This window comes from Tupaia chinensis, unplaced genomic scaffold (genome assembly GCF_000334495.1).
Source record: "Tupaia chinensis unplaced genomic scaffold, TupChi_1.0 Scaffold000258_1, whole genome shotgun sequence".
In the NCBI taxonomy this organism is placed as follows: domain Eukaryota; kingdom Metazoa; phylum Chordata; class Mammalia; order Scandentia; family Tupaiidae; genus Tupaia; species Tupaia belangeri.
In genome coordinates, this window is record NW_006159738.1 from 3,060,957 (window position 1) to 3,076,428 (window position 15,472).

The 15,472-nt window shown below is 50.9% G+C and overlaps 1 protein-coding gene across 6 annotated transcripts in view; it reads right to left on the reverse strand.

Annotated features, from left to right (window-relative positions):
- Positions 1-15,472, reverse strand: part of HVCN1 (hydrogen voltage gated channel 1) — a 32,477-nt gene that overhangs the window by 14,289 nt on the left and 2,716 nt on the right. For all 6 annotated transcript variants that reach the window (XM_027772209.1, XM_027772211.1, XM_006149326.3 and 3 more), the window contains one exon: positions 11,746-11,785. In XM_027772209.1, the coding sequence (XP_027628010.1) occupies positions 11,746-11,766 (21 nt within the window). In that variant the 5' untranslated portion in view covers positions 11,767-11,785. The remainder of the gene's footprint in view (positions 1-11,745; positions 11,786-15,472) is intronic.

Consider the following 15,472-nt stretch of genomic DNA (forward strand, 5'->3'; position numbering starts at 1 on the left):
GCGTGCGCTCGCCAGACAGACAGAGAGAGACATAGAGACAGAAAGCGAGAAATCACCCCCCAGGGGGAATAGTCAGGCCACAATCCCTTCTCCACTTATCCCTGTTTTGGGGCACACACACACACACACACAGAAAGCTAGCATGGTTCACAAGTTACTGGGTCCAGGACTTGAACTGTGCAAGCGGTCATGTGGGAACCAGCTGCTTTAACTAGCATGCCACAGGCTGGCTCACACCTGTGTCATCAACACTAACAAATTCAAGTAGAAGTCACCAGCCTGATGTCTCAGATCCTACCAGGTCATGAACCTGCTGTGAACCAAAAGGACCTCGTTTCTTATCTTTTCTCCAGAAATATGGGCCTCCCTCCACATCCCCCTAGGGCATGGTGTCACCCATACCCTGCTGCCCAAGCCAAGAGCGGAAGATCATCCTCACTTCTCTCCCCTGAAGCTTCATCAACCTTGCTGCCTAAGCATCACTCACACTCCGCTGTCTCCGGGCCGTCTCACTTGCCTTTGCTACGGTCATCACCTCTTGCCTGGACCTGCCCTGCCCCTTTCTCCAGGGAGTAAAGGTGGCCAGGGTCCCCCTCTCCTGCGCCGTCCTGGCCGTGTTGCTGCGCTCCACCTCCTGCAACACCACCACTGCCTCAGGATACAGTCAAAGCTTTCTTGGGTCCAGCCTGGCACAGGGTGCAGCCAACTGAACTGCATGCTGGAAGACACACGGCTGACCCCAGGTTCAGAGCCCAGGATATCAGGCGTGTTTGCGTGCCTGCTGAGCTGGAGGGTTGAGGAAGGAGGAGTGCAGCATGACAAGACCTGCTGAGGGTGCACTCCGCCCCCCTCTCGTGCACACACATGCTCTTGATCATAAATAAAATCAATAATAAAACCGAGTAAAAAGCTTTCTCAGTTTTCCCAGGCCCTGTCTCCTCCCTAGCCTCATCTCTTCCCTCCACCACACTCCAGCTACACTGAACTCCTTGTGTATCTAGAGCACTCCACACTCTCCTCTGCTTCCGGGACTCCCCACGGCCTGTCCTCACTGCTGTCAGAATATCCCTGCCTATCTCACCCTACTTCTCTCCAGGCCTGATGGCTCTATTTCACCTCTCCAAGGAGTCCTTCCATTACACATGCTGCCCCCGGCTGGGAGAGGGTCCTTTCTTTCTCTGCACACAGGCCAAGACTAACGAGCACTGTGACAGTGACATAACCGTATGGTGTGTCTGGCACTGGCTGTGAGCCCTGGGAGGCAGACTCTTCCCTCCTAGTCACAGGGCGGGGGGCAGGGGTGTGGCTCAATAAACAAGTGAACAACAGTGATCATAGGAGCTGCCCCTCCAAGGCCGGTATATCACTTATTTCTCTTTTACACACCGAGGGTCACATAGAAAAATTACTACTTGGGAGTGAGGGGGAAAGCAAGAAAAACAGACGTAGGAGTGAAGGAGAAAATGTTTTTGTGACTGCCTGTTTTTATAGGCTCTGAAGCTGCCACCCATGGGAGGGGGAAAGTCCCCATTTCATGGTCATCTGACAGTTGCAGAAAAAAGAACTTTTTAAGAAATTCAACTTCCAATTCCCAAGGCCTGATGTTCCTGCAGTCTCTATTTCTCTGTCCTCTTCTGGAGCTATTTTTGAGAACCGTATTTGCTTATTAACGATGACCCTTACTCTAAAACTCCAACAAAACACCTGACAGCAGAGACTCCCACTACTGGATGGCTCACTTTATTATTTACTTTATTTATTTAATTGCCAGACAGCACATGTACTTGCCAGAGAGAGCAAGAGAGAAAGCACTCACAGTGGGGCGTAGTCATGCTGCAATCCTTTTCCCATTTCTCCATCCACCAGGAGCTGGGACCTGCATGCACATGCGCCTGGTGTGTTTAGGCTGATGTGGCTGAGATTCGAACGACAACTGGCCATGTGGGATCTGGCTCCCTTAACTGCTGTACTACAGGGCTGGTCTGCTTACTTTATTATTGATTATATTTTATTAGCTCTCTGCTATCTTCCTTCCTGCACTAATTTTTAAAAATTATTTTATTTAACTTTAGGTATTTAAATTTGACCAAAGAGAGACAGAGCGAGAGAGTGAGAGGGAGGGAGAGAGAGAGAGAGAAAGTGAGAAAGCAAGCCACCAAGTCTGGGATTCGAACTACATTGGCCATGTAGGAGTCCAGTGCCCTTAACTATCACGCCACCTGATGGTCCCCTGCACTAATTCATCTTAACTCCTAATAAGCCTATAAAATCAAGGCCACTATTTAGGGTCTTGGTGAGGGAGGAGACTCATCCAAAGTCACCCACTATCGGGAAATGGCAGAACCGGGATCTCCCCCGGGCTGTATGACTTGGAGACTAAATTCCAAAATATGGAGCTGAGAGAAAGCCAGGCAGTCGACAGCCAGACTCACCTGGTGAGAGGGTACAGTGGTTTGAGCTTGGCTCCCCAGACCCATATCCATTTGAAATCTCAGAGTGCGACCTGATTTAGAATAGGGGTCTTTATGGATGTAATTAGTTAGCGATATTGAGATACAATCATCCTGGATTTAGAGTCCCCCTAATCCAATGACTGCTTATAGGAAGAAGAAAGGGTGCGGACCCGATAGCACAGTGGGTGAGTGCTATGTAGAAGGAGCTGGTTCCCACATGGCTGACTGCAGTTCAAGTCCTGGCCCTGATGGCTTAAAAAATCACACCAGACAACACGTACCCCAAATCCTGATGGGATCGAAAAATGGAGGAGAAGGGATTGTGGCTCGTGTCCACCGGGATGCGCTTTTCTTTGTCTTTCTCTCTGGCAAACACATGTGCCCACTGGCATAAAAGGAAAAGAGGGCCTGCTGCAAAGTGTAGTTTAAAAAAAGAAGGAACAGCAGAGGAGGAGGGGGAAAGGATACAGAGGGCAAAGTCATGTAAAGGTGGAGGCGGAGGGGAGTGACAAACCAGGGATTGCCAAAGAAGCAGGAGGGGAGAAATAGAAGAGATTCTCCCTCGGGGCCTCCAGGAGGAACCAGCCCTGCCCAGTTCGGTTCCGGATTCCTGGACTCCAGAACTGCGCTAGGATATTCCCTGTTGTTTCTGGCTGCCCCCGTTGTTCATGGTGATGTTTTAACCCAGGAGACTAACACAGAGGGTGCATGCTCCAGTCGGCCTTGGATAAAGCAGCCCGCAGGTTCTCTCCCCCTTTATCTCCGTGGGCCATGTGTCTGCCCCAGATCCCAAAGAGGAAGCAGGCTGGTGTGTCCCAGGACACAAAGCCGCTGGCTCAAAGCCATTTCTGCAGCCAACCCCAGCCAATGCTGCTCCTTCGGCACAAGCCTTCCAGGCTGCCCCTGCTTGCTCTTACTTGACGCGTGCTTGCCTTAAAAGCAAACAGCGTGGGAAGGAGCTGTCTCTTCATTCTGCAGACAGGGAAACTGAGGCATGAGGCGAGAGAGGCCACTTGCCCAAAGCCCACTGTGTCACGTGTTACAGTGTCAGAGACACAGGGGAATGGGCACTTCTACCTGCCATTTGTCAGAAAGCTCACAGGTATGCCCTTTTAAGGCAGTTTCTTTCATCTTTTAAAAAAGTATTTTGACTCGGAGTCAGCAGGAGGCATGGTGGTTAGGGGTGCTGGACTCCCACATGGCCAACAGTGGTTTGAGTCCTGGCCCTGGAGTCTTGCTTTCTCTCTTTCTCTCTCTCTCTCTCATTCTGTCTCTCTCTGGTCAAATTAAAACAAAAAATAAACAAAATAAATAAAGTTAAATAAAGTAATTCTTAAAAAGAAAAGGTATTTGACTCTCGGGGCCAGCAGATGGCGTAGTGGTTATGTCACCAGGCTCCCACACAACGTGGTTCAAGTTCTGAACTCAGTAGCTTGAGGATCAAGCCGGGTGCGCATGGGTGTGTACCCAAGATCCCGGGAGGAAAATGGAGAAGGGACTGCGGCCTGGCCATTCTGTGGGTCGTGGTGATTTCTCACTTTCCCTCTCACTGTCTCTCTCTCTCTCTGGCAAGCACATGCACCCTAAGGCAAAAACCTCTCTAAAATTAATTAAAGTTTAAAAAAAAGTATTTGACTCTCTGACATGCCGGGCACATCATGGGGGCAAAGGAGGAGACCAGGCTTAAGTAACTTCCTTTCTGTTTCTCCAATTTGCCAGGAGGTATGTACACTGGTGAGAGGGAGAGGAGGAAGCACCCCCGTGGGACACGGTCACTCTGCAATCCCTTCTCCTCCGCGTCTCCCTCTTTTTGGGATTTTGGGCATGCATGCACGCACACTGGTATTTTTCAAGCCACCAAGTCAGGATTCAAACCAGGCAGCCGGTCATGTGGGATCCAGCTGCCCCAACCACCAGGCCATGGGAGCCTGCTGACCCTCGGCGGGTGTCCGGGAACATGGACCTTGCGTGGGATCCCACCATCCCCTGGTAAGAACAGCTCACAGAGCCCAGGCTGTTTGCGTCAACAGTATGACTTATGCCGACACCGCTCTCCTTCAGGGATCTGGAACTTTCGTATGGTCCAGGCAGAGTGGGTCCATGGGATCAGCTCCCAATAAAAACCTTGGATGCTGAGTCTCAAATGAACCTCCCTGACCGGCAGTACCTCAGGTGTGTTGTGGTGACTTGGGGGAAGGAGGAATCGAGGGTGTGCTGCGTGAGGCAGAGGGCTCCAAAGGCAGAGGGCTCTGGAAGCTCACGCCTGGTTCTTTCTGGGCTTGCCCCACGTGCCTCTTCCCTTTATTGATTTGCATTTGTAGACTTTTGCTGCAGTTAAGTCTTGGCTATTATAATAGCACAGCTGAGTGCTGAGTCCTCCTGGCAAGTCACTGAACGTGGAGTGGCTGTGGGGATCCCTGACACACTCCCTTAGTTTAAACTCTTCTTTGGTTTTCCACTGTTCTTAAAAATAAGCTCAAAGGGGGCCAGCAAATGGCATGGTGGTTAAGGGCGCTGGACTCCCACATGGCCAACTGTGGGTTGAGCCCCAGACCTGGCAGCTTCCTTTCTCACTCCCCCCACCTCTCTCTCACTCTCACTCTGTCCTACTCTGGTCAAATGAAAGAAAGAAAGAAAGAAAGAAAGAAAGAAAGAAAGAAAGAAAGAAAGAAAGAAAGAAAGAAAGAAAGAAAAATTCTTAAAAAAAAAAAAAAGCAAAAAGCTTGAAGGCCTTTCCCAGGCTCACACTCGTCTGCATGCTGCAGCCCCTGCCTGCCTATCTGGCCTCACCTCTCCCTTCTCCACTCTGGCTACCAGGTCACGGTGGAGCCTTCTGTACCAGCAGATCTCTCCAAGCATGAGGCCTGCACGCATGCCTTCCTCAGCCTGGAATGTGTAGCCCCCTCTCACGTAATCACCTGTCTTCATTCCCTCTGCCAAGTCCCCTCAAGCGTCCCAGCTCAGGCAGGCTGACTAACCCCTATCTGACCCACAGGTCAGGCTCCTGCCCACGCCATGACCTCCATGCCTGGCACAGGTGGCACCCACTGAATACCTGGATGGCAAATGAAACCTTCAAGCGAATGTCTCCTCTGAGGCAGGCAGCACGCCCAGCAGCCAGCTCACCTGCCCTAGCCCCTCCCCCTGTCCCCGGGGGTTTGTGTTCTGAGGAATGCCTATTTTTAAAATCAGGGAAGTCTTTAAATAAGTGTAGAGGCTTTTCCTCCTCTAGGGTGGGGAGGAAGTTTGAGGTTCATAAAAACCACCACCGTGGGGATGGCTGACCAGCTCGGGCGGATCTAATGGGCTGCAGAGCCCATCTGGTGGCCCAGGTCCCCGCCGAGCCACGCTCCCCACCTCACTCTCCTTTTCCTGACCTCTGACCCGACAGACGGGGCTGCCAACCTGGCAAGCTGATGGTGAGGCTGGGCGGAGACCATGTGGGAGATGACTGTGGAAGTGCAGCCTTGGTGACCACCCCAGGGCACCTCTATTTCCCCGAGCTCTGTGCATGGCCCTTTATGATGCACTGCACCAGCCCCGTGAGGTGGGCAGGAGCTATCTCCGTTTACACATGAAGCAGCTGGGGACAGAGACGCCAAGTGACCTGCCCAGGTTACACGGTCAGTGAGAAGGAGAGCTAGGGCTCCAGCCAGGCTGCCCAGCACAGTGCCCCCTCCTCCTGCCAGACCCTTGTGCACACCACCCAGTCCTGCACCTGACAGCTGCGGAGACCCCGTGGCTGGGTGCCTGGCGTGGTGCTTTTCAGTAAGAACGCATACACTTCATACCCTGCCTCTTACTGCACTCTGACTTACACAGTCTAAAACCAACACTGAAGTTACTCTGGGTGAGACCTCGTGTTTTCATTTTACTCTATTTCATTTCTTTCTTTTTTTTTTTTTAATCTTTTGAGAGGGCATGTGAGCTCACCAAAGAGAGACAGAGGGAGAGGGAGAAAGTGCCCCTCGGTGCGGCGTGATCACGCCACAATCCCTCCTCCACGGCTCCTGCTGGGATTTTGGGCACACAGGCACAGGCACCAGGTAAGCTACTCAAGCTGCCCGGGCTGGGATTTGACAGCACACAGCCAGCCACCTGGGAACTGCCTCCTTTAACCGCCAAGCCACTGCACTGGCCCCTATTTCATTTCTTAGAAGGCTGGCCGTGGCCCTGCTTCGGTAGTGCAGTTGGTAGTGTACGGAGCTGCAGTGCTGGAAGCCACATGGCCGACGGGGACCTGAAACGTGCCAGTCTAGTGCACACGTGCCCAAGATCCTCAGGAGCCAGAGGGCTGGAGAAGGGCGACTGCAGCAGGACGAGGGTCCCCTCCCTCCGTCTTGTGTGCAAGCACACACCTCGACCATGAATAACACAAACAGCAATGACAACAAAGGGCAGGCTGACTGCATCCTATTAAAGGATTTCGGGACAGCAATGGGCTGCGTTTGAAAGACACGGGCACAGGACACATATCCTGCCTACTTCCCGGGGAGAGGGAGGATGTGACAATCTAAGAGGCAGAGTCCCTTCTAAAGTCTGTGACCTCAGAGCATAAGTCGTGCTGTTTGTTTTACAAAAGTGTATGAAGAAAAATAGTCACCCATCTAGAAATTAAGTTGCTGTCACCAGTGCAACTATGTCACCTGGACCAACATCATAGCAATACTTTGTCCATAACAATGACAAAGAAAACAGCACTCAGGCATCCCCTTCCCTGCCGCGCTGCGGCCAGGCCTGAGCCCAGGGGGCTGGTGGCTCTGGATCCTGCCTGCACATTGGAATCAACTTGCTTTACAAAACACTGTTGCGGCAATTCTTATTCAGCGGGTCCGTATAGGTGTGGCCTGGGTGTTGGGAAGTGAAACACCTGTACCTGGAGCTTCCAGGTGCCCTCTGAGGATCTAGCCAAAGGGCTCAGATGGGGCTGGGGACGTGCCACCACCTAAGCTGGGGAATGAGGTCAGCTGACAGGCTGGAGACCCAGCTCATCCTCAACAGTCAGCAACCCCCGCCTTCTCAGCATCGGGCTAGCACGCTGCTGCTCTGCTGCTCAGTGCTTAATCCTCAGCACGACTCCATAGCTGGTGTTACTGTCCCTCTTACACAGAAGAGGAAAACTGAGGCTCAGAGACTCTGGGGAGGACAGGGGTGCCCAGCCGTGGTGTCCCTACTGCAGACCAGGCGTGCACCTGGCTGAAACAGCCCACCAGCTTCTATAGCTCAGTTGTTTTCCTCTCAAAAACCAGGAGAGCTGGCTGATTAGAGGCTCTATAAACCATCCCGTTAAAACATTTTTTACAAAACACAAGGAACCCTGTAAGGGTGAATCGTTAAAAGAATGGTGTGCTTTGAACCAGTAAGAGGCTTGTTTGCCTTCAGAGGTCAGGGCTGTCCTGGGCCAGCCTCTGCGGAAGACAAACAGCTCCCACCCCTGGGAGTTCCCCAAGGTGTGTTCTTGGTTCTGTATTCTGGCCTCTGCTTCCCTGGCTGTTCTGGTATCCTGGTACAGGCCTTCGACAGGACCCCCTCCAGCCCTGCAACTTGTCCCTGCACCTCCCAGCTTCATTCAGATCACGCAGGTGTACTCGGACACCTCCTCCAGCTGGATCCAGATCTCTCATCGCAAACTGAGTATCCCTTACCTGCAATGCCTGGGACCAGAATCTGGATTTGGATTTCAGAGTTTTATGGATTAGAGCCTAAGGTTGCGGGCCGTTTCCTACTAGTTATATGCCTCGGACTTATGCCCTTTTAAATGACCAAACACCTTACCAAGGAGCCAAATGGTCTTACCACTACATTTTTAGATAATTTCTCATTTTGGCACCATTACTGCCAATTCCAAGACAGTGCTTTTTTGCATTTTAAAATCTCTGAAGTCTGGATGTGCCTTACAATGGAGTCACATGCTGTCACGGCGAAGGGCAGCACGTGATTTTCCAGCGCACATAAAACGTCGGTGCGTCTATAGCCAGCGCTGTCCAACGTGCTAAGAAACGTGGGGCAGTCAATCGTGCTTTTGCCTTTTTATGAGTTATTTTCTTTCCTGCAGTGAGATGACCAGGCTCGAATAAGAACATTTCATGTTTTTTTTTTTGGCTCAGATGGGGCTGGGGACGTGCCACCACCTAAGCTGGGGAATGAGGTCAGCTGACAGGCTGGAGACCCAGCTCATCCTCAACAGTCAGCAACCCCCGCCTTCTCAGCATCGGGCTAGCACGCTGCTGCTCTGCTGCTCAGTGCTTAATCCTCAGCACGACTCCATAGCTGGTGTTACTGTCCCTCTTACACAGAAGAGGAAAACTGAGGCTCAGAGACTCTGGGGAGGACAGGGGTGCCCAGCCGTGGTGTCCCTACTGCAGACCAGGCGTGCACCTGGCTGAAACAGCCCACCAGCTTCTATAGCTCAGTTGTTTTCCTCTCAAAAACCAGGAGAGCTGGCTGATTAGAGGCTCTATAAACCATCCCGTTAAAACATTTTTTACAAAACACAAGGAACCCTGTAAGGGTGAATCGTTAAAAGAATGGTGTGCTTTGAACCAGTAAGAGGCTTGTTTGCCTTCAGAGGTCAGGGCTGTCCTGGGCCAGCCTCTGCGGAAGACAAACAGCTCCCACCCCTGGGAGTTCCCCAAGGTGTGTTCTTGGTTCTGTATTCTGGCCTCTGCTTCCCTGGCTGTTCTGGTATCCTGGTACAGGCCTTCGACAGGACCCCCTCCAGCCCTGCAACTTGTCCCTGCACCTCCCAGCTTCATTCAGATCACGCAGGTGTACTCGGACACCTCCTCCAGCTGGATCCAGATCTCTCATCGCAAACTGAGTATCCCTTACCTGCAATGCCTGGGACCAGAATCTGGATTTGGATTTCAGAGTTTTATGGATTAGAGCCTAAGGTTGCGGGCCGTTTCCTACTAGTTATATGCCTCGGACTTATGCCCTTTTAAATGACCAAACACCTTACCAAGGAGCCAAATGGTCTTACCACTACATTTTTAGATAATTTCTCATTTTGGCACCATTACTGCCAATTCCAAGACAGTGCTTTTTTGCATTTTAAAATCTCTGAAGTCTGGATGTGCCTTACAATGGAGTCACATGCTGTCACGGCGAAGGGCAGCACGTGATTTTCCAGCGCACATAAAACGTCGGTGCGTCTATAGCCAGCGCTGTCCAACGTGCTAAGAAACGTGGGGCAGTCAATCGTGCTTTTGCCTTTTTATGAGTTATTTTCTTTCCTGCAGTGAGATGACCAGGCTCGAATAAGAACATTTCATGTTTTTTTTTTTTTTTTTTTAACCTTTTTTTCTATAGGCCAGAGAGAAACAGAGAGGGGAAAGTGAGAAATCACCCCTGGGGTGAGGGTCATGATGCAGTCCCTTCTCTATGATCCTCTTGGGACTTTGGGCATGCACCCACACGTGCCCAGCGTAAGTTTTAAGCTGCCGGGTCAAAGACTTGAACTGCAGTCAGCGATGTGGGACTCCATCCAGCACCTTACCCACCATGCCACCTGCTGGCCCCCATTTCATGATTCTTGATATACACTATTTTTCCCCCCAGAACTGCTGTGTGGGTTGCCCAGTTCCATGTGATATGGAGACGTGAGCTGGATTCAGTCTAAGCAGCAGCAAGCATTTCTGCATGTTTTGGTTTGCCTTTTTTTTATCTAATGCTAGCATGTGCATGGAGAGAGGAGGAGGGAGAGGCACCTTCAAGAACATCTCATCACACCATGATCCCTTTCCACAGCCCTCAGGACCTTGAACACTCCATGTCTGCAGACTGACTTGGGGATCCGAACCCATGGTCAGCCACGTGGCTTCCAGCACTGCAGTTCTGAGCTATGGACTGTGCCACCTAAGCTGGGCCGGGTTACCTCACTTAATGAGGAACCACAAATGTGGGGCCAGCAGTTGGGGTAATGGTAACGTTGCTGAACTCCCACGTAATCGACTGTGGTTTGAGTCTCGGACCCGGTGCGTGCATCCCCAAGATCCCGAGAGAATGGAGAAAGGATCGTGGCATGGCCATCCTCCCTGGGGGAGCATTTTTCGCTTTATATCTCTCTCTGTCCTTCCAGCGAGCGCCTTATGGCAAAAAATCTCTCTTAAAAAAAAAAAAAAAGAGAAGGAAACATAAGTGAATGAAAAGCAGGGATTGCTCCCATTTGATGTTCCTCGCCGCTAGCTTTCTTACTGACAGTGCGGATGCCTGGGTTGGCTAACTCTCCATTTCCGGGTCACCAAGGTGATGAGATGCAAGGTCGCTCTCTCTCCTGGACTCCACCCACTCACCCCAGCTGCTACCCCAAGTTTCCAGCACTGCCCTAGAGGCCCTTGAGCCTGGCGTGGCCCTGATGTGGCCAGCCCCCAGGAGGTCTAAGTGAAAGGCTGAAATGGAGGTTGGCGCTTCCTCTCTCCTTTGCCCCTCCCTTTCACAACTGATATCCTGCAAAACCCAGCAAACCTGCACCCAGATATCAACGACAGCGTCTGTTAGTCATACTGAGGATGGCCACATGGCACAAGAGGCAAGGCATTTGCTTTGCAGTCAGGCCAGGTCAAGATCCCAGCAAGTGGCTTAACCAATCGCTATTTCACCACCTGTGAAATGGGAGGTTGGGAAAAGCCTCGAAGGGGCTCGATATCTGCCTAGCATTCTGAGACCACTGTTCCGTTAAATCCGCACAAACCTTCAGGGGCAGGGGTGGTAAATGATTTTTAACATTTCCAGATAAGGAAACTGAGGCTCAGAAGGTGAAGGCCCTGGCCTAGAGGCACTTTTTTTTTTTTTTTTTTTTTTTTTTTAAGTTTTTGACATAGGTATGTGCAGTCACCTAAGAGGTGGGGAGACAGAGAGATAGGGAAGGAAAGTAAGAATTCACCCCCCCAGGGGGGGTTGGCTATGCTGCAATCCCTTTTCTTGCATTTCCCCCTTGGGATTTTGGGTATGCATGCACATGATTTTCAAGCCACCGGGTCCAGGACTCAAACCATGGTCGGTCATGTAAAAGTTCAGCACCTTAACCACTATGCTGTCCGCTGGCCTCGGGGCACATGATTATTAAAATGCAAGCTGAATCTGCTCAGTATCACTAGATTATCAGGCTGCCTTAAGATTTTCTGAAGTATAATTTTCCACCTTTGTGACTTTCCGCACTTGGGTAGGGTGGAAATACCCTGAAGAGGTGTTTTAGGTGTTTTCTCTCGATCCTGTTTGAAACACCAAACAGGATTAGCTTCTCAGGCCTGGGAAGTTCTTTGATGCTACTAGTCCACCAGAATTAATTTACCTTTTCATCCCAGGTTGCCATTTTCCAGTCGTCCCTGGATCTGGAAAATAAGAAAACATTTGTCTGAATGTGTCACTGTGCTGTCCTCTGCCATAGAAAGTACATTGCAATTCTTTCTTGTGAATTAGTCTAACTTGCTTACACATTTTTTTTAGAGGTATTTATGCTATAGGGCATGTGCACTTGCCAGAGACAGAGAGGGAGCGAGAAATCACCCCCACCCACGCAGGGGGGATGGCCAGGTTGCAGGCTGCAATACTTTCTCCTCCATTCACTTCTTGGGATTTGGGGCATGCACACACATGTGCCTGGTGTGAGTTTCAAGTCGCCGGGTCCAGGACTCAAACTGTGGTCAGCCATGTGGGAGTACAATGCCTAACCACACCACCTGCTGGCCTTGCTTACAAATTAGTTTTAACAGTGTCTCAAAATCATATAAAGCTCACAGACAAACATCCTGGGTATACATCCAGAAGAACTGAAAACGAGCACTCAGATGCTGAACCCCAATGCTCCCAGCAGCACTGTTGATGACTGTCACGAGGTGGCAACAGCCAAATGTCCCCCCGTGGAAGGACGGACACTGGCGACAAGTCTGTCCACACAATGGAATGTGGTTCAGCCCTAGCAAGGAATGCCCTGAAACACTATGTGAGGGAAATACTTGGTCAGACACTAAACGTCACAGTGCCTAACTCCATTGAAGAGAAATTTCCAGAACAGCCAATCCAGAGAGACAGAAAGAAGACTTGGGGCTGCTAGGAGCTGGAGGAATAGAAATTACGGGAAGTGGCTGCTTAACAGCTACAGGGTGGGCCTGTAGGGTGGCATGCAGGTTAAGGATCCCACATGGCTGACCGCGCAGTTCAAGTCCCAGACCTGGTGGTGTGACAAACATGCCAGGCGCATGTGCATGCGTGCCCAAAATCCTGACAGGAGAATGGAGGAAAAGGGATTGCAGTGTTGGCCTTCTCCTGGAGGACGATTTCTCATTCTCTCTCTGATGAGCACATGCCCCAATGTAAATAATGTACAGAGTAATGGGGACGTTGGGCAGCTAGACAGGGCTGATGCTGCGCAACGTGGTGGACACGCTAACTGCCACTGAGCTGGCCCCGTTTAACCGGTTCTTTTTACGTTATGTAAATCTCACCCTAAAAAAGACAGACTTTACAGGGCTGGGGGTGCTCTGAAAAGCAGCAGACAAGCTCACTGGCCACCAGTGGGCATCTGGGGAGTCAGATGATGTGCACCCGGGCTATGGGGGATTCCAGGGCTGTTACATTGGCAGGTATGGCTGTGGAAAGGTGTTAGTCATACAGCAAGAAAAAAAAAAAAAACCATAGTTTGGCATAGTGTACAGAACCCCATCTACATGCAAGAAATACATATGCCTTTTGTTGACTTCATCGGTAAGGATGTGGCCAAACTCTTCATGGAGTTATCCTTGGGGAGAAAAAAAGGGAGCAATTTTGGCGTGCGGGTTGGGTGAGTATATTGTCTTTGCTTCTGGAACATCTGAACTTCTACAATGACTATGTGTTACTTTTAAAAACTATTTTTAACATAGGTGACATATGCATGTGGCAAGAAATTTAAATAATCAAAAAGATACACCATGACAAGCCAGTCTCCTACCCCTCTTCTCCCTCCCTTGTCCTTTGCAGCGTTCTGGAGTAGAATAAGGCCTTACGAGCACATACATATATAGTCTCCTCCCTCCCCATATCGCCCATCTTTTTGCTAAACAAATGGAGACCCACACACTGCTCTGAATCTTGCTCATTTCCCTTTAGCGTATGGGAGGCAGAACAATGTTCTCCTCTCCAGAAATGCACACACCCTTCCTAATCCCTGAAACCTGAGAATGCTACCTCACTTGGCAGGAGGGACTTTGTGGATATGACCAAGGATCCTGAGGCGAAGGGATTTCCTGGATTATCCCGCTGGATTATACCCGATCTCATCAGGAGGGTATTTTAAAGATTTTTTAAAAATTGCCCAAGGGCTCATGCACTGCCGGAGGCAGGGAGAGTACCCCCCACAGGATGTGACCACGGCAATTCCTTCTCCTTCATTTCTCCATCCTGTCAGGATCTGGAGCACACACAAGTGCCTGCTGTGTTTCTCAAGCCACCAGGCCTGAGATTTGAATCGCACGGTTGGCCATGTAGAACCCTGCTTCCTTAACCATTAGGGCCCCAGAAGCAGGACAATCAGATGGGATGACGGAAGCCAGGCCGTGAAGTTGGGGGTCAGAGAGAGATCTGGAGATCCCACAGTGCTGGCTTTGAAGGAGGAGGAGGGCCACAACAGGTTCCTTCCCAGAGCCTCCAGAATCTAAGCGGCCTAGGAACACTTTGATTTGGGCCAGTGAGACAGAGTTTGCATTTCTGAGCCACAGACGTACAAGACGATGGATGTGTGCTGCCCTGAGTCCGAGCGCGTGGTGATTGGCCACGGCAGCCACGGGGGACTCATGCGGCATCTCAGAGATGGCTCTGTCTGTCAGCAGGTGCTGGCCGGGTGCACCTTCTGCCGGCTGCACAGAACTCCCCCAAGAGAGTGTGCTCAGTCCCACGAGTAATGGGCAACCCCTTCCTGCCCCAATGTCCCACTGAATAACTCTGCATGCCTTTCTTAATTCAAAAATACTACCATTTTGAGAAAGATATTCACAGACATTAAAAAAAAAAGACAAAGCAGGAGTTTGGTCTCTCCCCACTGCCCCATGCTGACGGTGTGGGGGACTCTCGGAGAGTCTTGCTGGCTGACTGGCGGAGCCACTTCTGCACCCAGCAGAGCTGGGCTGTGTGGGCCCTGCACCAGCCCCCTGGGGCCCTCGTCCTGTTCTCATGAAGTGGGTTCAAGCGGAACCATAACAAGTGAAAGGGAGGACCAAGGTGCCCTGGGGACTTCCTTCCTTCGGGAGACATGAAATGGAACTAGCACACAGGCAGGAAAATGCTCATCTTTACTAATTCAAGCAACCTAAGACACAGAAGGGCCATGCCCTCTCCACTAAAGTAGCCAAAATAAGTAAAAATGTTAAAAGCTGGTGGTGCATGCAGGGCTGTGGGGAAACTTGCACATAGCACTGAGGATCATTTTTCTAAACAGCAATCTGATAACAATGGGAAGTGCCTTCGAATGATCATACCCTTGACTCCACACCTTGGCCTGAAAAGTCTACCTCAAAGAAACCATCTGAGAGCCAAACACGACACGGACAGCGATGCTCACGGCTAAGTTGGATCTAACGGCCCAAACCTGCAAACGGCTCTCCTGCCCTACTCTAGGGAAAAGCGGAGGAAGGCAGCCGACTGTCAGGAGTGGCGATTTTGAGGTCCACGTCGAAATGTGGAAAGACTGCGGGGAAACAAAAGAAGAAACATCTGATGGCTGTATGCGCTGTTCTGTGCTGTACGCAGCTGTACAAACTGGCCGGACCTAAGTCAGATGCTGTGCTGACTTCCGGGGAAGGTGAAGAGGCAAGAAAAAAGTCAGGGCCCTACGGTCTGGCATTTTAGGCAGAGAGACAAGCCCAAACCCAAGAAAACACACCAGCAAGATGGCACCCCACCAAGCTAATTGCTGGGGAGGAAGAAAACCAGAGCGAGGAGCCAGGGAGCAGGTGCGCATGGCTCTATCGGGGGTGGTCGGGAAAGACTTTCGAGGAAGTGACGCGGATGGGGCTCCCTAGATTACAGGGGTGTAAGTCACAAGG